This window comes from Diachasmimorpha longicaudata, chromosome 1, assembly GCF_034640455.1.
Source record: "Diachasmimorpha longicaudata isolate KC_UGA_2023 chromosome 1, iyDiaLong2, whole genome shotgun sequence".
NCBI classification, from domain to species: domain Eukaryota; kingdom Metazoa; phylum Arthropoda; class Insecta; order Hymenoptera; family Braconidae; genus Diachasmimorpha; species Diachasmimorpha longicaudata.
In genome coordinates, this window is record NC_087225.1 from 11,280,576 (window position 1) to 11,302,800 (window position 22,225).

At 38.8% G+C, this 22,225-nt stretch overlaps 1 protein-coding gene across 4 annotated transcripts in view; it reads right to left on the reverse strand.

The window, feature by feature from the left end:
* Nucleotides 1-3,252: 3,252 nt before the first annotated feature.
* LOC135164963 (acid sphingomyelinase-like phosphodiesterase 3b) overlaps nt 3,253-22,225 on the reverse strand; it is a 44,350-nt gene continuing 25,377 nt past the window's right edge. For all 4 annotated transcript variants that reach the window (XM_064125787.1, XM_064125806.1, XM_064125815.1 and 1 more), the window contains exons 2-10: nt 20,960-21,025; nt 19,572-19,640; nt 18,055-18,229; nt 14,736-14,941; nt 12,995-13,218; nt 7,672-7,849; nt 6,703-6,812; nt 6,190-6,365; nt 3,253-5,795 (exon numbers count right to left, since the gene is read on the reverse strand). In XM_064125787.1, coding sequence (XP_063981857.1) covers nt 5,549-5,795; nt 6,190-6,365; nt 6,703-6,812; nt 7,672-7,849; nt 12,995-13,218; nt 14,736-14,941; nt 18,055-18,229; nt 19,572-19,640; nt 20,960-21,017 — 1,443 coding nt within the window. In that variant the 5' untranslated portion in view covers nt 21,018-21,025 and the 3' untranslated portion in view covers nt 3,253-5,548. The remainder of the gene's footprint in view (nt 5,796-6,189; nt 6,366-6,702; nt 6,813-7,671; nt 7,850-12,994; nt 13,219-14,735; nt 14,942-18,054; nt 18,230-19,571; nt 19,641-20,959; nt 21,026-22,225) is intronic.

The following is a 22,225-nucleotide window of genomic DNA, read 5'->3' on the forward strand; positions in this document are numbered from 1 at the left end:
CTGAAAGCGAACGCCCCGCACGGACTTTCTTATTCCGACTGCGATGCGATCTCTAGTAATATCCTCCGATGAAGATACTCCATGCCTTTTTTTTTTCTTCAAACATGAAGGGTTTACTCTACTTTTATGCACTGGCATGGATGGTACGTAATGGAAAATGTTGCTACTCTAGTGAATATGCCTCTTGAGTTGACTTGCCGGGTGGATCATTGAAATATCAATATCGTTAGTCTAATACGATAGACATAAAGAAATATTCCGTTGAAAATATCCCCCAATGGAAATTCCAGAATTTCCTATCTTTCGTTATCAATTTTATTTTTATTATCTCGACATGCAACGGTGATTTATGACCATCTGGAGAAGAGGGATAACTTGAGAGAATTTTTTTTTATGGAGGGATACTCAATGCCACAGTCCAACTATTATTTCTATGTAACATACGTGAAAATGCCTCTGAGATTTTACTTCAGTCCGATTCCAGAGCAATTTCCATCTGCGTCTATCTTTCGTGATTCGTATAAAGTCTGAGGGTCACATCAAAATCCAGTCCAGGCACGCATCTAAACAGCTCGGTTTCGGTGTATAACGGAATGCTGAATCACGAAAACTGCAGAGGATATTCTTATTCAAGTGAATAATGCAGTTGTTATATATATGGGTTTTCGCGGAATCAGCCCTGATGCTTTATACTACCATTTCATACTTTCATGTTTTCGGAGAGGATTCGGAATGAAAATCGCTGTGGAATATCTGCGGAAAACTGTTTTGCTTCAAAGCGGAATAATCAGTTTTATTTCACGGATATTCGGCAATTTTTAAACCCCTGGGTAATCGAATTATTAATCGACAGCTATTCATTGACCGATTGCAATTACATTATCCTAAAATTTGATCAATGAATACTGCTAGCAATTTGCAACGATTTCTATAACGGGCTCGGATACGCAGTTAATAGACGAAGATAATGAGAAAGGCAAAAAGTCCAGTGTTGGCGTCGGAAAAATTCTCCAACTGCGGAATTAAATGTTCTAATGTTTCCAGGAATTAATGAAGTTTGTTCCACAATTTTTTATGGAATTTCCAAGCAAATTGACACAGGGGAAATTTTTTAGTCCCTGCTATAGTGTTTTTCTAGTGTTGAGTTTAAAAAATTGATGAGCTTACAGCGACTGTAAGCGCTTGGATATCGATTTTGTCTGTCATCCAAACTTAGATATTTGCATACGCTTCTTCGAAAAAATCCCCGTATATTGTGAAACTCATTTGATGAGTATCAGGTAGACCTGACGGAAGGTAACGTGATGGGCGGCAGCCAGGATTCATTGGTGGATTGATATTGAATAAGGTTGATGGAAAGCGTCAGTTGAAATCCAAATCCACTTCGGGAATTTCATAACATTGTGTCTATTCACTGTGGGGTAATTCGCACTGCTTTGTATTAAAACTTGTTAACGGAGAATTTGAAAATCCAAACTGCTTATTATATAAAGACTTAGAAGCGACTGCTTATGTAACGATTTTTATTGGGGAAATACGGATCAGCGGAGCGCAGAATATGAAAGCACATAATTATCTTAAATGTTGCATATTTAAAAATATATATCTGGCTTTTTGCAGAGTTCTCAATTTTCAAGCGATTCTATGGAACGATTTTATAGCTTATATACGCAGTACTCCTTTACAGAAAAGTCAGTGGGAAATATTCGACACGATTCACACAATTTTCAATGAAAATTCCTGTTCTCCAATTCCCCCTCTTCCTCTGAATATTGTAAACCCCAAATAAAAGTACCGTAGAGGTGATAAAAATTGAAATAATTAATGTTATAAATGAAATTCGACCAATTTGTCCATAAAACCATTTTAAGTGTATACCTTTCTGAATAATTGGTACTCTTTATTCATAAATAATGGAGATAAAAAAAATTATATGTAAAATTTCAGTTTACTACTTCTATATATCAATGTTTTTTGAATCTTTTCCTGGGCAATTCATCTGGAAAATTTAATAATTGAAAACAGGAGTATTTATCAGGTAGTCTTATAGTCTCTGCCAACCTCCAAAACCGGGATATCCCTGATTCCCATAAATTTATTATCCTTCACCTGAATAACCAAAGAAGATTTCCATTCTGCGGCCACAAAACCACAGCTTTTCAGGAATGAGCAACACCTCTCTCTCTCTCCCTTCAATCACCACTTGGATTACGGTTAAAATTCACGTGAATCATGAGGTGGTACTAGTTAGCTCCTGACAATGTACGTAAAACAAAATAGTGGGTGTGGGTTGAATCATTTGTCACTGTTGGCCTCGTAACTCGGAAATTTCGATTAGAATCCGAGTTAGTGTGAGATTATCCTAGTGAATAACACACAGTTGGGTACATTCAAAATACAGATATACAATTTTACGGCAAAATGTTGATGGTATATACAGTTATATTAAAACGCATGAAAAGACGTTTTGCTTTGCATCGCGTGACATTTGGCTAGGGCGATTTTGGCTGACTGGAATATTGCATGAAATATTCAACGTTTCTCTGAGGCAATGCTGAGATACAGTAAACTAAACTCAGTGTATACTTGGGCTTCTATGCTTTTACGGGCTTGCATGTATAGGAATAGGTGATAGTGAAATGAGTGAAGTATGGTATAACTACTGTACCGAGTAACTGTCGCTACAGTTGCGTATATAATAGCTGAATGGGAAACAATCAGAGAAGCGACGTCAGATGGCAAATCATCATGAAAATGGAGAGAACATAAAAGACAGGTGAATATGTTATGCACACAGTCGGCAAAACTTTTGGGTCAGACAATTGATTTTTAATTAGAACTGAGGTGCAGGTGGATGATCGATGGATTCTGTCATACTCGCTGATATAATTAACAAAGAACTGATGAAAATTTTAGACTCAATTATTATTATTAATACTTCGCTTCGCTGGTTAAATTTAATTTTATTGCGGCTAGAACCAGCGTACAATGTCTATATAATTAATATCACTTTTAGTGAAATAAAAATTTAGAATACTTACCAATTAGCGTCGTGGATGAAGCAACTCGAGTTGAAACAGCGATGGAGATGAAATTAATTGACTCACAAATACCGAGTGCACCTCAAAATTTCTTCTCGAGTGAGTTCCAGATAATTCATCAATTACCGAAAATCCTAAAGAGCCAAAGGAGCGGGCGAATTGAGGAGAGGTGAACGCTTGAAGGAATAATAACTCTCGGAATTGTACAAATTCATCATATAATTTTTTTATTTATTAAGAAATTATGCATGGATCATAGTAATTGGATGACACTGAGAGCGACAGAATTTTTGCGTCCCAAGCTGCATTCATAATTGCCACTTACTTGTTACGTTTTTTGTCTCATTTTCATAGAAAAATTGAACAAAATTGTTTACATTGTTTCTAAATATTTCTAGATATTAAACACAATGGATAACAGATATTACAAATGTATTCAAGTACTCCAAAGGGTTGAATGTACACCGACGATTACTGCTCATTGAATCTGATACTTTCTGGGCTGTAGAGGGGGTATGAAATGTTCGAAATACTATTGGATTGTACCAACGGCTTCATTACGCTATCATAATCACCCAAAACCCGTTTCAATGGCTTTCCTGTGGATTTACATGGCTTTGATGGCTGCAATCGTCAGCCGTAACGAGATATCTCGATACTGTTATGATTGACATCATCACGGAAAAACTTATGCGACAGTTCCGGCACACCTGAGGATCGTGTTGACAATATACATATATAGCTCGAAAACCACAGATGATTTATGGAGACGTTGTGCATGAAAAATGTAGGAAGATTCATAAGATGAAATGGTTTTTGAATAAAGTTACTGTTTACAGTTCTTGAAGTACTGACATTTAAAAATATTGACAAAATCCATTTTATTCAACATGAAATTCCGCACATTTTATGTGGGACACCTTTGTCATAGTTTTCGGGATATTTCAATAATAGTGATATATTCAACGGATGTTGCTTCGGTTCATACTATAAAACAGGAGAAAGTAACTTGTGTGGCTTGACTAAGGGTCAAACAGGGCTTTAAGCCATATCGTGTGGTCCCTAGTTGACCCGGTGAAGGATAGAATATGGGTCCAATCCAAGGTCAACATAAAAAATAATAGAATGACATTTTTTATTGAAATTTGTAACCAAAGGCTTCATGGAGACAAAATACTTGAACTGACTCAAGGAAGTTTAACCCACAGCCTTCGAAAACGTGTCAAATTGAAGATCAACATAACAAAGTAGTTGGACCCGCGCATGGCGCCCTTCAACATTAAATTCTTCAGTCAGACTCTGACTTTTAATGCTAATTTTGACTAGAATTCAAGACTCACCATTTGACCCCCAATTCGACTGGCATTGGATTGAGACTATTTGACCCCCGCGAGTCAGCAAAGAGTTAACTGTCATCATGGATCAATGGAATATGAAAAAGGTTGATTAAAACAGTTCAGTTCGATCCCTATCATAAAATGCTTATTGTTAAGCGACAGGTCAACCCAATGAGCCTGATTGACTTTCACTACTAGATTAACGTATACCTCCAGCAAAGTCGAACCTAACGAAATCAAATGTTCATCAAATAATCGAGACTAATCCACAATCTCTCATCGCACCCGGAATTTTAATCAGTCAAAACTCTTCAATCCTTCTCACCCTTAAAATGTACTTTACGGCATTTGACACAACCCGGATATTCGCAGCAGGGATACCGTGAGCGGGAAAAAACACTGACACACAACAACAACAATGTCGACGATTTCATTTATTCTCCATCTCTCTCATTCCGCAGACGATGGAATTGCCCGAGGGTAGCATCTCCCCCGTTGAATTACCATTCAAAAATTTACATATTACATATCGATGAATAAAATCAATACTTGCTTACCGGACTCAGCCAATTCCCCATCGTCATTAAAGTTGAACGATTTAATTATTAATACCACCATCTTCTCTTTTATCCTCTCTCACCTCCTTTGAGACCTGGCAATCTCAAAGATTGAGAAAGGGGGGAGAAAAATAATACTTCCGATAATGGAAAAATATCTCAACAATGAAGCTTCAATCGATAATTCGAAGAGTGGTAAGTATCACACAGCTGTAGATGAGATATTTACTTTTAGAATTTTAGTTACTCTCTTTCACTTTCCGCCCCATTAACACTGAATAAAGTCAATCAACAGATTCTCCCACTGTTATCTTTAACGATCAACGGAGTAACTAAAGAGTAAAAAATTATCAGGACTAATTAGTTGTAACAAGCACCAACATTTACCTTTGTCGTAAAATAAAATACCAATGATAATGTACGTGTGGGTCATCTCCATTCATCGATCTCATCGTATCCATAGTATCGTGTCTTTCATCAAAGCCAAACGAGGATAGACAGGGACTTTGTTAACGGTATAGTGAGGATGGGTAGGAAGAATGGTGATGATAGAGGTGGGTTTTGTATGATGATTATACGTGGAAATGATTCCCCCTCCCCTACCCGGTGTAGTCTACCGACTGAGAAGTAGACAACACAGTGCAGAAACTACATGTAGGGCAATGTAGAAACGTGGTGTTGGTGAGCACGCCTCAGCCAGGGCGAATGCATTCAACGATATACAATCGCTGTATGGGCCTGGGTTGACACGCGTCACTGAACACCAGTGTTGGCGTGCGCAAGTACCACTCAGTGCACCACCACATCCAGTACGATGGGCTACTTCTCGGGGTAGAAATACTGTATTTGCTGCGTAGTATCTGTAATATTATCGTCAAATGTGACAATCACTCGTACAGGTGAGAGAAGAATTTGCTGGTGAAACGCGTAAGACTGACCTTTGATCAAAATTGGTGCGGGTCAAATATAGGGGGTATATTGTACAGTCAAAGGGTGGACTGAACCTGTGAGTCAACCTCGACGGTTTGACTTGACCCTCAAGTTCAGGAAAATTATACTGAAGGAAAGCTTTCCAATTAGAATTTCATAACTTGGTTTGACACAGAGTCCGTCGACTTGATGAATTTGTGGGGCTCAATTGGATGGGTCAAAGTGAGGACGTGAATCATGAACGAGAATGAGAAATGACCTAATTCGACTTTTTCATTTGATCCTCCCGGAGGGCAGCGATAAAAATGATATTGGCTCACTCACCTTGAAAAAGCATTGTCATTGGTTTTGATAAATCTGCCAGCGAGATCGTGTAAATTCATGGCGTTGACGTCCTTAAGGTCATAATATGAGAGCAGTGAGTATTCCTCCTGCCAGCTAGCCCGGCCCTTAGCATTGGCTTCCTGGAGATCCAGATACCACTGTGTATAATCTAATATCTGTCAATCAATCAACCAAACGTACCTGTCAGGTATTTTCAATTTTCGATGCAGAGAAGAAATTTTTTATTGATTTTCGCTAACAACCACTGGCTTTCACCATTCTCCCAAAACAACGACTAAATTCCCTCAACAAAAGTAGATAATGGTAGGGTGTAACAAAGGTTCAATTCAACCCCCCTTTCGGCCTATTACAATTTTGTGTTTCATCGGCCTTTGCTTTTGCATATTTTACAGGATACATGGAGGTTAACAATGGCTGTGAGTGGACATATTGATACCGTTCACAATATACCAGAATGAGGAAGAGAGCGATTAATGATAGAATTTCACATACCTTTCCCGAGGTAGTTTCAAACTTGTACAATCTCAGTCCTGGATTATTCGGAAAGTTTGGCCTGCCCGGAGTGATACTCGGTGCCATCATGATCCACGAAACAGGCACTCCTGTTGACATCACAAAAATATCATGTGAAATAAAAACAGTGAAAATCAGTCATACAAACGAATGAATTCTTCCAGTGGTACCTGGGACATATCAAACATAGAAGTGAAACAATAAACCAGAGAGCTGTACAAAAAATACAACTGGTAAAAATGGAATACAGTGGTGTTTAAAGTTGTAACGTTACGAATGAGGGAATGTAAAATGGATGGAAAAGCTAAAATGTTGGAGATGTGAAATGAAACTGACAAAAAAACATATTGGTGAGACTGCATCGAATGGTTTCCCGATTTTCGTGGTGACAAAAAGTCCCAACAGACGATGGGATTATCGGCGGAACTATTCGTGATTTTTCGATATTTGGTGAATAATAAATGTAGACAACGTTGTGGGGAACAGAACCGCTGTCGGGGTTTTTCTGTCTGAATCGTAATTGTCGAAACATTGCCAATCACCTGACAAGGTGATGGCAGTTCATTATTGATATTACCAAAACGAACTTTCATATCAAAATTCCTCGCAGAACTGTCACAGAATTTCCCTGAAAACTCCATAATACTTATCTGATTGACCCCCGAAATATTACGTTACTCCACCTTAAAATTTCCCAGTCAATTCCGTTATCGGTGAGCGAACTGCGAGTTCCGTAATTTTTCCTGAATATTTCTCTCATGTGCCGTAGACATCGTCTTATTCATCAGGAAATTCTCTTCATTCTCTTAATCTCCACTTCCAGTGTCTCCATAATCCACCAATAGTTCGTAAAACCCACCAATTACTTGCAGACATTCACTCAGATTTTCATTACAACTAAAGTATCTGTGATTACGGCAACATCAATTAGCTAAGTTACCAACATACCTTCATGGTATATGATCCGAAAGGTATCTGAGTGCCAGTGTCCATAGAATTGTCCCCCAATTATGCTGGCATAGCGTTGCACAAGCTGCAGGTAACGCCTGTTGTGAGAATCCTGAAGGAGACTAGCACCGCTTGCCCTTTCGTCAACACCCGGCGGTGTATGGCCGACAATGTACACCTGTACACAAGCAACACATATACATGGTATCGCGTATGTACCGGTATGTCGCGAGTAGAAACTTCCGATTATATACGTCGTGTTGAGCCATCCAAGCTACGAGAGTTTGCACTCGGTCTCTGCAGTTTCTCTTGCCCTCAACCCCTCCCGCCCACCCTCCTGCCCCTGTCCGATGATCAATTTCCATTACACGCGTAATTTGGTCGGGATATAAGGTGTCAGAGTTGGTGGGGGAGTGAGAGAAAAGGTAGGATTATGGATATACCTCAGAATTTGAATGAATTGGTGGTAGCTAAGTGTGGACAGATAGACTTGTGCTACCTAGAATACTCGAGCGATGGGTTCACTAAGAGCTGAGGGAGTTCAATTGATGATAATGGAGAGAATCTGGATTTGCTCTTTATATCCATTATTTCTGTATTAGTTCAGCCACTCACGTGCAAACGCCCAAGGGGTGATTATCGTTGTTGAAGAGATTGAGGGAGATTGAGTTGAAGGAGTTAGGATCATATCAATGATTACTGGTGGGTGTTCTAGTGTCACAGAAGTCGAGAAATACTGACTATTCTTGAGGTTTGAGAGGGAATTCACGGTGTTGGGATCTGGTGAATATCATGGGATGATGGTCAATGCAGACTAAATCGTCTTACATATTTAAGTAAACAGACCGATGATAATTCTGAAAATTAATTCCTTCAAGCGTTTCATGACTCGACTCCCAAGGTATCTCTGATAAGCGAATGATTTTATGGATTGAAAACGATTTTCACTTGGAATTGGAGTGCTTTATTCATGTTCTGGGACGCAAAGATTCTATTTCGAAGCCACCATAAACCAATTACATACCAAGCCCTGAAATAGATCTTCGTCTCCGCTAAGATTATCATTGGTATCAAACATCAATACTTGACACTCACATCCCCGACCCCATCAAGCTCATTTCATTGAAATTTCATTGTCCCGATTGAGAGTCCCCTCTGTCGATTCTCTAATTATTGACCATGTCTAGACAGCAAGCTCGTCCCTCAAATTTTCCGAACACGCCCCAGAGATGTCACCAAATTAGGTTGACGGATATTTCCGCCCCCTCAACATTACGAAAATAATGAGCTGGACGTGATATTGTAATATGAAAATGATATGACCGAGGTATTACTCGTCACTTTGGGTTTAAAAAGTAGTCAGATGCCAGGGGCTCCATGTAAATCCCCATCTCCCCTCTCCACCCCACTCGCCCTCCTATTCGTCTCTCCACCTTTCACTCAAATTTTCTACCAACCGCCGACGAAGCCGAACAAGACGGATGGGCACTTCGCCACCCAGAATAAGAACCTACGCCCTCGCTCCGAATTAAAGGGAATTACGGGGCACGAGGTGCCTATGTTCAGCTGTCACGCGCGACCGTTGAATATTCCTCATGCTCACCCCTCTCTGTACCCTCTTGGGGTGGCTAACGGGTGGTGCTCTTAACATTGCCCCGGAATCCATTTAATCGACGCGCCAAAAACCCCGCCCAGATTTCCTAACAGCTTTTACTCTTCACTTCATCCTCACCGCATACTATCATGCAATATCATTGTCATTGATGAAGAAAGAGGTGGGGTAGGGCGAGAGGGATTAATGGAAATGGAGAATGGTAGGACCGGTCACGTCAGTGTTTTCTGTTTTTTTAACGTTCTCGGGTCTAATTGACATGGACAAATGGTTTTGATAATTGATGGGGTTTTCAAAGTGATATTTCATGTGGGTAATTCGATCAATTAACACAGAATTAACGAGTGGAAAAATGGGGGATTTCGGGGGTAGGACAATGTTTATAGTGTGAAAGTGTGGGGTTTGGGGGAACAATCAAATGTAATTGAGGGAGGTGCTGGCTTCCGGGAACTAGGTTATTTTCGTGTTTGAGGAGGGTTGATTGTTTCGAGATGAACACAATATTGAGGGTTTTTAACCCTCTGGCTCTCCGGAAATGTGAAAATTCATTGATTGACGTAACATGAATATTGTACAATGAGGGAAAAATTTAGAATATTTAGGTAAAAATATTCCAGAGCAAAAATCTGGAGATATCTATGATTTTTGATTAATTCACTTCGCGGATCTCTAACATAATTGCGATCATTTTTCCCAATTATTAAAAATAAACTAACAGTATTAAATAGATTAGCAGGTAAAACTCGCAAAATTTAAATAACAAAATCGGTGTAACATCTTCAAAAACGTAGGGGCAAATGGAGCTCAAGGGAGAAACGCTAATGTTCGACTATAAAAGTAGAAAAGCATTTGGCTGGCAAGAACCCCTAGTGCTTGGATACCCTTAAATCTCATAATATTCGCGCATCACGGAACTCCAATAAATTCGCATTTATCACTATCGTTTCCCGTTACATCATCATCAAATATCAAAATATTCGAAGTGCATTAAAAAATCATAAAAACAGTAAATATTAAAATTTTAACGATTTTCCTTGGCCTTTATTTTCATTTATTCAATAGTTGCTCGAGCGTATTTGCTACGAAATTACAGAGCTAACCATTTCTGGAAAATACATTATTATTTTAAATGTGGGATGTAATTGCCTGTTTCACATTGCTGAAAATTAAGGGTCACAAGGATCTACTGAAGGTCCCCAGGGGTACCACACAGGTATCAGTATATTTATCCCATAATTTTCATGAACATCATACGAATAGAATGACCTCCTGAATTCATTTAATTTTTCCACATCCGGAAAGCCTTTTTCCTTCGATATTGAATTTACCATCGTTCATATTCACCCTCTGCTGGATTTCCCATAGCACTGAATATATGTAGATTCACGCGCTACTTGTCTCAGTTTTCAAATTTCTATTCCAAACACACGGACCAGATTTCCATCAATTCAGTGAACCTCCATTGTCTCTCCCGCTAATCAGAAAGATAAATACATTTTTCTGCATTGGAGGTAGAACAAAGTGACATTTTTTAAGACGATTACGACTGTTATTCCCGTTTCACGAGCCAGAGAGCACCCCTCCGCCTCTACCTTAATTTAATATCCCGAGTATTCGTAATAAAGCTCTCGACCGTGGCGTTCACTCTTTGTTCCATCGGAAAATGTTTCAAAAAATTCACGTCTCTCATGCAAACTGTGAAAAAATTGAGGACCCCTCGGCGTCATAAAAATGTTCATGGCCGTTTAATAACGCGGGAGTTCACATAAAAATATAGCGATCGTTATATATAAAAATCCGGTGGAGCCACCAGTAACATCTTTCAACTGGACTGAGCTTACAAATCCCGGGGGAACACTAGTAATCCCCGAAATCCTTACAATCTGCTCTCAGATTTACCGACTTTCTATATTTGAAAAATTCGAAACCAATAAAGCTTCGAGATTGCGTGTACCAGTTGTGGAGTGAAAAAGTGCTGGTATCATCGAATGATTCAAAGAAATGAGAGGATTATTTTGTCCAACGTTTGTACAAGGATTTGTTTCATTTCAAACGGTTCCGTGAATGAAGTATATTTGTATTATTGACTTCATAACCAATTAATCGAGTATGAAATTGTATGCATCCTTGAGGGAAACCGTTTTCCCGATTTTAATAGAATTTTCTCTAAATTTTTAATGATTCTTCATGAGTTCGTCTTAAAACTCGAGTTTAACCCAGAAATAGTAATATTAGACTACAATTTTAAGGAAATGGTATTCGTAGATAACTCTAAAATCCCTCAGAAGACATTCCATCGCGAAAATAAACCGAACTAAGTATGTAATGTTGGATGGGTTTTAACAGATTTTAACAGACTTAATGGATTATCATTCCAAAATTAAAATTCAATATGAAAATATTCGTTCTTGATTTCAGCCACTCATCGAGGTAGTTCGGGATTCAGAATATAAAAATCATATACTAACGATGTGGAATAATGGTGCTGTTAGCTCTTAAATTAATTTTATCAATTATTCGACTATTTCGAAAGTCGAAAATCTTTCAATATTCTACTAAAATAAATCACAAGATATCGGGAATAAGTGTCAACCACTTAAAGGTGATAAAAAGTTACAAAATGCGACTGACTCGAAAGTATCTCCATTGGTCTGAATTTTTTCGCAATGTAAAAAAAAGAGACTCACTTAATACAATTAAGCACTCACGTTAATTAGAATCTCGAAACTTTGCACTGCGTACTAAAATCCGAAATAATAATATGTAACTCCTGAAATCTCGTAATTTTCGCGTGAGATAACAAATTGAAATGGCTCACGGGACAAAACCAGAAATTAATGTAATTGAGGAGCTGGGACGAGAGAAGGGATTGGGTGCCAGAAGAAAAAAAAGGGAAGGAAAGAGGAGTAATTTTCCATTTTTCCGTCGGTTCTCCCACTTTATAACAATTACACACTATAAGGTAAATATAATGAACGAAAAAGATGGATTCCTAGTCAATGTAGTTATCTTAACCATCAAACAAAGCCGACGACCGTAATAAGAGTGAAACATAAAAGCAAAAATGAACTTTCCATCATGTTGAACCCTTCTGCTCTTCCTCTAGCCCTTCTTATTCATTAAATGACTGTCATCTGGGCCTCATGACTCTCAAAAGATATATCGAACCAGTTTTGATGAACCCTGACAACTTTATTTCATAATCTCCACCGCACCCTTATAAACTATAGTTATACAGATATATCTTATAGCCCTGACGTTCCCCTAATGATGGATATTCTGAACTTTATTCGACTCTCATCTTCATTCACCCCTAAATTGAAACATTATTCATTTCTTCTTTTACCCAAAAACCAAATAATTTTCGCACGACATGACAAATTGAAATATCTCAACGAGACAAAAGCGGGAATAAACGTAATTGTAAAGTAGGTAAATCAAGTTATCCCATGGAAGGGTAAAATCTCGGCATTGGATGGGCGAAAGAGACACAGAGCGAGAGGGTGAGAGGGTGAACCTCACGTTGGTGACAGAGAGGTGAAGAGGTGGAGTTGAAAAAAATCTGCTGACTTGGGTAATCGAAACTGAAGGGCTTTTTTTTCTTCTCTCCAGGTACAAGGAAATCCCAGGGAAAAATGTCAGAGTGGGTAGAGGATAGTGGTACACTTGGGGGTAAAAGAATGAGATTGCCCGTAGGTTGGTTTCACTCACTTTTTCCTTTTTCTCCAATGCTGAAGCTAGAATTTGATCAAACCATTCCCACTGGCCGTGTGGGTCATCCGTGTTGTCATTCACCGCTGATGCACCTGTGCGCTGATTCTGGTGATGTTGTGAAACACGATTGTCAACACCTGTGACTGGATTTAACCACAGATTTGTGTTGAGAGATATTATGCGATATTTTTTCAACTTCTGTTCAATTGTGTAGTAGCCAGCTGGAAAGAAAATGGTTTGATTAAATCGTATAATTGTATTTCCTACAACGATTCATTTATAACCGTCCCAAGGTCTGGGACCAATAACTTTTTTTCATTTTCATGTAAATTCGCGAGACCGTTGGGATTGATCTCAGGGATTTAACGCGATACTCAGGCTTTACATTGTAATATTCTTTTATTTATCCTCTCGAGAATTATCTGATTTTTATCGACAATTCCGGACCCTCATGGGATATTTTGTAATCTTCAAATGATAGTCATAATTTAATTTACGATCACCATGTTCCGTTTATCATCCTCATAAGTTACTTTATCGCATGCATGTAATCTCTGAGGTTCATGACATTATTTGCTCGTAAGCTACATCATCCTTATGACGTATCCTACGATTCTCAGGTCTTATAACACTTCCAATCTGTTTTGTGATCTTCATAGACTCTTGACAATCCCCATGAACCCCGCAAGCCCCGAGTTTTCTATAATTTTTTCTATAAAAAATACTCAGCCATCAGGAAATATGATTTCATCAGAGACTTTGGACTCAATTACTCAAATCCCAGAAGAGAATACCACCCCACACTAATACATACTATTACCCTTCACCCCTCCTCATTCACATATAAATAAATCCAGTAATTCCAGTAATCAAATGGCCCTCCCTCACAAAAGTGTAAAATCAGTTAAAGAAAGACATTAATTCACAAATTTCCCATTATTACTTCCTGAGTTACTTCTAAACAACAATCGCGTGACCGTGTAGTTAAAACCCAGTCTAATTTTCCCACTACCCAGTCTTTTATTCATAAACCATGCTTCACGCAAAGTTGCGGGAGGAGGGGGAGGGAGGGAGAGAAAAAAAAACAGTGGGAAGAAACTTATCAAATACCAAAGTTGGGGAGGTTTAGAAAATAACGCGTGCTCCGCAGTAAGTCCTCATTTTCAGTTATACCTGCCGTCGGTTCTTTCACCCCCCCAACCCCCACCCACCCCCTCCCGACATATTTTTCCTCACGAAAGAGTGGAAAAAGTTTTGGCTGTGCGTTACACACCAAAAGAGCGAGAGAGCCGTTGAAAAAAACTTGTGGATTTATGCATCGAAAATTAAGTCCTCAAAGTTTTTTTCCCTTTTTTTTCATAGTCGTAGCTCAGAGTGAATATACAGTTGAGAAAGTTGAATTTCACGACAAGGGCGGGAGGGATAGAGAGAAGGAGTGACAAAAGACACGAACGATTACGAAAAGAAAGAGAAATACCGTACGTGGAAAGGGCAAAAAAAAGTGAAAAAAAAGGAGAAATTATATTGTACCACCTAGATGGAGGATTCGTGCTAGCAAAAGCAGAATGACTGGCATGAAAAGAGAGGAAAAAACTCATGAAGAGAATGAAAGAAAAAAGACCAGAAATATGGAGGGCTAGGGGAGGGAGAGGGGTTGGGTTTGAAGGGAAGATGTGAAAAAAGAGGGGTAAAAAAATGTTTTTGCGCTTTCGTTTGCACTGGGCCATACACTACCAACATTTTTCAAAGGTTTGGAGAGCCTCACTCGGCAGCCAGTGCTTCCACAAACTAGCGATCTGGCTGAAATTTAAACCGATGTCCTCGTGTCCCAAAGCAGGAAACACAAATTGGCTTGAGAATGTGTGGGACAACAGATCCGTAAGATTCTTCATGGACTGCAAACGCAACTCTTCGCTCATTTCGCTGTTGTGAGTGACTGCATCGCTGGGAACAGAGGGCAACAATGAGAGACAATTGTTCCATGATGGTAGGCAAAATTAAGTTTTTATTACATTAGTGTTTAGAATGGCGAGTAGAAATTGCAATTTGGGGAAAGAGTCGATAGAAATTGGAAATATTAGTGCGATGATTCTATGGGAAAGAATATTAAGGTAAATAGCTCTTGAGTTATTTAGCTGGTGCTGCGTTGGTTCGTTAGGAACACAGGGTAACAATGACTGATGGTAATTTCATTACTATCTCGGCGGAATTTAATTGTTTGGAGAGACAACGTAGTGGGAAACATGATAATGAGTGTAATGAGGACCTTGTTTGAAGTTTCGAAAGGTATTGTGACAGCGGAAGTCATTGAAACATTTAATTGGAGAAGTCAATTAATGAGGAAAGTTCTTTGTAGCATTTTCAGTCACGAATTTTTCGTGATTGGAAAACTACTGATTTGAACGGTAACGAAGGAACCAATAAGGATATTTCAGATGATGCAGTTTTTTAATGAAATTTTTGGTATTGCGGAACATTTTTATTTCTGGTAGTTACATTAAATGCAAAAATACACGCACCCTTAGATCAATGTTATAATCGCCAATTAGTTTTTAATGGACCACGAATACAATTCCTCACTCATTTATCCGCTATCAATATATCATGGGGAATGGGGAGCAAAAATGAGTAAATATAATTCCATCATTATTTGGGAGAATTGAGTTGTTTGAAGCTACAGTGGAGCGGAACATATTGTAAAGAGGGAACTGGGGGGTTTTGTTTGACGTTTCAGAGCATACTGTGATGGCAGAAGTCATTCAAATATTTAATTGGTAATGTCAATTCATAAAAGAATTTCTTTGTAGTTTTCGTAATTAACTGTTACTCTTGGGTACGTATGAACCATAATTAGTTATGCGATTGTCGCAATTTCAAATCTACAATGCTGTTGGAAAAATTCATGAAAATTGTTGATATCGTTAGGGAAAATGTTCTTTATATTGTTGGTGTATTCAAGTATCCGAAAATTTCACAAGTAGAAATTCAATACTTTCTAGAATAATCTACCGAGACACCACCATCGAGTTAAAGTGCTCTAAACGAGTCGATGAAAATACAAAATATTCACGTCAATCGTTAACTCTGGTTTCAGAAAAATTCAAGATATAGCAAAAACTTATTGACCTTTGAAATTTCACAAGTGAACTTTAAGCTCAATGTCTGTTAAACAACAAATTAACTCGAATTTCCACATTTTACTACCCCCGAACTCAACAAATTTCATTCAATGCAACTGTACTGACATCATCATTTCACAACGGACATTCGTCATCGCGATTTGTCCAATCAAAGCCCAGAAACGACTTCCGCATTACGCGGTAGTCTGTAATCACCTATGGTTTCAATGCACTATATATACATTACCACCATGTTCGAAGCGTAGCCTACCAACGCATCTGCAACTAATAATTGGAAGATAATCGGACATTGTTGAATTTTCCTCCCCCTGTCCTGCTAATGTAAACACCCGTCTCTCATACACACTCTTTACAGTCACACATGATTATTAATACATGTTACCTATGTGTCGCGGTGCATTATGTCCACAAGTTTTGGGAAACACGAAACGAGGCAATTTCGAGGCTTCAGTCAGACCCCTTCACGACCCTCCCCCCTCCTCATTCATTTTCCAATCTGTATGCGCACATTTCCACCGGCCGTATAACTCATACATGCATCCCTCCCTCCCTCCCCCGAGAGCGTTTATACTCCCTTTCGTCGGATTTCACCTCCATCGTCAAAGGTATTTGCTTCGTGCCCCTCTCGTCGCCGTCATTCACCACAGAACTTTAATTTTCATCGTTTGGACTAGTTTTTGACCTCCGTCCACTCCCAATTGCCCCTCTTTGATCCCGTCATCACCCCCATTTCATCCCGTTCTCTTGTTCCACCCATCTACCCACCAAAAAACAGGGGTGAGCTGTACCTGGGAGATCCTCCAAACGGCAAATTCATGTAAATTCAATTAAACCGTAAACGAATTGCGGAGCAAAGTGAAACTGACTGGGACGAAGCACCGAATTTTGGAGTCTGACATGTTTGATATAATTGTATCGAGTTTTGGGTGACGGAAGAGGTTTGCGGAGGGTGCAGCGGTCACCCTGGTTGAGGCCAACTGTTCAATACGTCACGTTCATGACGTGAAATTTTTTTATGGGTAAACATCTGAAGGAGAGTTATTGAAAGTTCCTAGTTCCAGACGTGGCTGGGGGTTTTGACGTAACGAAGGTGCGAAGGGACCTTCTGTGAATATAACCGATGATGGACGGGATAAAGTAACGGAGTTCATCAGCGAAGGTTTACACTCAATTGCCAATGGCAATATCTCGGAAACTATTGAGCATTCATCGAGGCGTCGTGAATAAATTGTGGGGAATTTCATTTTGAATAAAATAGAACGTTTTTTATGAGAATTTTTAGGGCTCATACGCGTAGAGAATATCAAATTAAAAATTACTGTGTGGGGGTAGTAATCGTGGCCTACACCAGATAGACTTTAAATTTTGATATTTTAACCGATCGTTTGCGATGTGCAATTAATTTTTCACGACTATCCCCAGCTCAGTTGGCCATTTCGTAAAAAATCTAGAACTTCCTCCCTGTCCCTTTTTAGGGCGAATGTAGGTGGAGCAGAATCATTCACAATTTTCCAGGGTCATAAAGCAGATTAAATATGGTTTTACCTTTTGGTTACTCGCATAATATTCCTATCACTCGTCCTCTTTCGTAAATATTTGAAATAAATGAATGGATATTATGACTAAATCTGACATTTTTTTATCTACCTAGTTATTAAAGAGTAAAACTGGGTGTATGCTGCAACTTCTACGTATTTTTTATTGAACTTTTTCAAGGACTTACCAGGAGAGGACACCCCTATCTCAGAAATGATTAGGGAAGTCAATTAAAAATTCTGTTTTTCCCCTGTGAAATTTTTCATACTCTCTACACCACATGGTCCATCATCTCACATGTAGTTCGAAATGTTGCAATACTATGCTACCATGCATTTCGTTGGATATTATTTTTTTCCAATAATTGACGTGCAAACTCACCCTGTCCAGAGAACGAACTCTGTTCCCTCCTCGGGCCGATTCGATTTCATAGCATGTACTGCTGATTCTATCAGTGCCCAGGGTGAGTCACAGGTGTAGTTGCCAAAAATACCAGCAACTCGTCTCGCCGGTCTTATCCCCCCGGTATCAATATCGGTCCTTATATTCCAGCACACTGCAAGCAATAACAGGGAAAATTCACCAATTCCCGTTTTTTGTTCGTCGGATCGACAACACAAATGACCTAATCAATAGTAATCCAATTGAGTCCACGACTTGTTCATCAGCGACTGGATTACCCTGATGAAGCGAGCGAATTACAATGCCTGTCCGACCGTTTTTATATGCACGTAATCACTCGACAAGAAGAATAATTGTCAAACACATTGAAAAAGCTTGTTCAATGGAAGGAACAGATCAATGAAAAATGATGAAGTATCATTAGTGAAGGCTGATTAAATGGTACACTGTTGGAACAATTTGACTGAATCTTCGAACAAAAAAATCTTGAATTTGATTTAAGGGGAATGGTCAAGCACTGGAGAAACGAAAATCACATAAAGATAATCAAATATTAAAGGATAATGTTATATGATTGTTCTAATTATTAATTTATTTCCTTGGAAGTTCCGGTAATTATGGACGGAATTGGGGCAACAGAATTTTGAGCAGACCTATGACGCAAAAGTCCACAAAATGCGGTAAAGAATTTCCCAGTTTGGAAGTATAATTTTTTGATGAATATAATTTGGTAATTGTGACCCGAACATTTTTATTAGCGTGGAAATTAAAAGCACACACCATTTGAAAAAAAAAGTGGAACAGAGTTTCAAGAAGTTGAAGTGGGGAGTTGTATGGACTCGCCAGGTCTTAGGGTTGAGATAAGTGGGTCACAAGACTGGTTACTTTAGCTGCGATTGCAGTCCCAGTGCTCCTTCATATACATTATATTTTCTTTTTTTAATCCTCCTTAGTTTCATTTTGTTAATTCTCAGGAGAATCACGCTGAGGGATTCCACTTAATCTCGCAAAAATGGAGGAAAAATTATTATACGGCCGATAGAAACAGATTAAAATTAGCCAATTTTTTAAATTTCAAAGAATTATTTGATGTGAAGTAGCTCAAGTCACATCTGAATAGTTAAATAGACGTGAATGTGTTGAATGAGCCTCATTCAATTTAATACAATGATCTGAATAATAAATCACGTCTTGAAGGCTAATTTATTAGCAAAGACGGCTATAAAAGATGAATCTATTTAATAAATTACAAGAGAATTTTGCCACTTATGTAAAGCTGCTACGCTGCACTGGACGAATCGATTTTTTACGATACCTCAGAAATATCACAGACATTCTATCGTATACGAAATCTGCATGCTACGGATATGCTTTAAAAAGTAAACAAGACTCGGGGAGTTTGGGGAAGGGATTAATGGACACAGGGGGAGAAGAAACTGGTAATGGGCTGGAGAAGGGGGAATTGTTTTATATGGAGTGAACAAAGTGAGACTTACTGCTGTCTGTGTTACCCTGGGACGAATATTTCGGGTCGTAATGAATGTCCGTAATATGCCAGAAGTAACCTGTAACATAAAAATAGTTTTATGAGAGCTTTTTTCCTACGAGATTTTGGGGATGAATATCCCGAGTATTTCAGTGAATTGAAGACGTGGGATGGGTAAGATTGGGACAATGCAGGCTATTGCATAAAGAGCAATCTTCCAGAAAAATTCTATTACGAGTACTGGAATAATCACAATTCATCAGCTGTAAAAAACTCTAGCTCTTGACGCAACATTTCTAGAGATTTCTGATAAAACATCTATAAAATCGCCCTATAAATAAGAAAAAAAATCTTGCAAATCACTATTTATAAATTACATATTTTCCTTATACGAAAACCCAACAAACTGAATATAATTCGAATTTTCATGTCCTCGCGAAGCCACCTGTACTTCAATTTTTAAAGAGATTTGAAGTTAAGTTCGTTCACACAGAAGCGTTTTTGAAAACGATATCTATCTAATCAGATATCCGGTACTTAAGGATTCTTCATAAATGAATGTAATAATTCGATAAGCCATTCTATAACACTGTTATATTTGGGAAGTCTTCTACAGGAAATGGCATAGGAGATTGGATTTAATTTCCAATAGACGAATTTACTAAATTTTTGAAAGGAATATTCCGCAGAATTTAGAGCTGAACAATATTCATTCCCAATTCATCATTTCCTGGCTGACGGCAGTCGAACAATGATGGTGTTGGCAAGTTGACTCTTGCGACGAAAAAAAAACCCCGGGAGATCCCCATTCTCGACCCACCCAATCATGTCTTAATCCCCCAATATTTCATCCCCTTCCCCCGTTCCTTAAAAAAATGAATGACGTAAAATGTGTCCCATGTACCCTCGGGCCATGTCGTGCAGCATTAGAACTCATTTTGATCGCCAGCGAAAGATAATAAAAAAAAAAGAAAGGACCAACGAAAGTAACAGGACACGGGATTATTTATTGCTTTCGCAACAATCAATTCCAGGTTATGGCATGCTGTATGTCGCGTACACATAATATCACGATGGTCGTTACTTTCACGCTCGTCCAAGTTCACGAAACTTTTTTCCTACCCATTTTTTTTTACACTCAATGCCGCACTCCACAGCTCCGAGTTTTATATAGATCAGTTTTCGAACTCGAATTAGGAGAGTTTTCCGGAAAAGTTGGATCATTTTTTTTTACTCCAGCGAGTTTTTTTTACCGAAATAAATGGAATATAATTTAACTCATTTTTATTCTGCAACGTTAGGGCAGATGAAATATGGCAACAAGTGAACAATAGCATTTGTTGAACGATTAATGTCAGTGAATTTATCATCACAATGACGATGGTAAACAAAACTTACCAATTTTTCCTCTCGCCATACACGAGCACAGGAGCACCAGGTAGACGCGTATCATCATCTCGAGCCCTGTAACCACACAATACATGTGATCAAGCATCCATTTTCCATTAATAATGAGACATTGTATGCACATGTACTACAAGAACATTCAACCCTATACTCCATCAAAAATCAGCATTTGCGTACCAATATACCAGGAGATATTGATCGTTTTCCGATGAAAGACTGACTCTGGTTGTGCAAAATAAAAATAGAAAGTAGGTTTGATATTCAATTAGAAATACGAAGGAATTGATCAATGATTCACTCATTCCATCCTCTTAATGTAGCAAACTGACACAGTGAAAGGGATATATTCGAACTCATATACGGGGATGCTAAAATTTTTAAAATTCTCCCCTAATTTGTTGCCCATAAATCCCTACTGAGCATTAAATACACATACAATACAAAAATTACACAACCAACTGCATATTATTTACTGAAGATTCTGTAGTCTCAACTAGACCTTCCGTAATTTATTCTCGCGTGCAAATTGCGAAACTTCCACGTGATTGTTATTCAGTTTTTTTTCCGTTTGAAGATTTCAACGAACAGCTTCCTGCACCGAACCTGCGGCACTTCCATTTCACCAACTATTTGAATTAATATCTCCACCCGATCGGGTCCAGTTATGTATCAAGTATTCCAATCACGATAATATTTATGGCATGCGATCAGGTTTCTCAACACCGTACCTCCCTCCCCAACCCCTCTGGGCTCCGATTTGCACTCAATTCCCACTCCAATCATCCATTCCGTGCAATATATTCCTCATTCCACGCAATTTCCCAACTCACCTAATGCTATTGGCGCACAATCAAAATTATCACATCCCAAACCTCTCATTCTCACTCACGACTCCCGAGCCAAATAATAAACTTCTCATGTTTCCCCTTTTCCTTACGATAATGAAACGCACCGCAGACTAAACAAGAGGTGAGACTCTAAAGTAGCATCTCGGGTCTAAGTCAGGGAGGCCACCAGCATCTGGGTGGCTTGCGGCAGGACTGGGGGAAAGGACAGGGGGGGTAAATGAAGGGGTTAGATAGAGGCTTGTAAACCCTTAGGATCCGGGTGGAATTAATGTTCGTCCAAAAGCCGCGGGTGGAAACTCGATTCTGCAAATTTACGGAGATCTTGTCGCAGTAGTGGAGGAGAACACAGTAGAAAGGGAAGTAAGATGAAGACAAGAGGTGGTTGTGGGTGGTAGGGAGAAGGGGGATG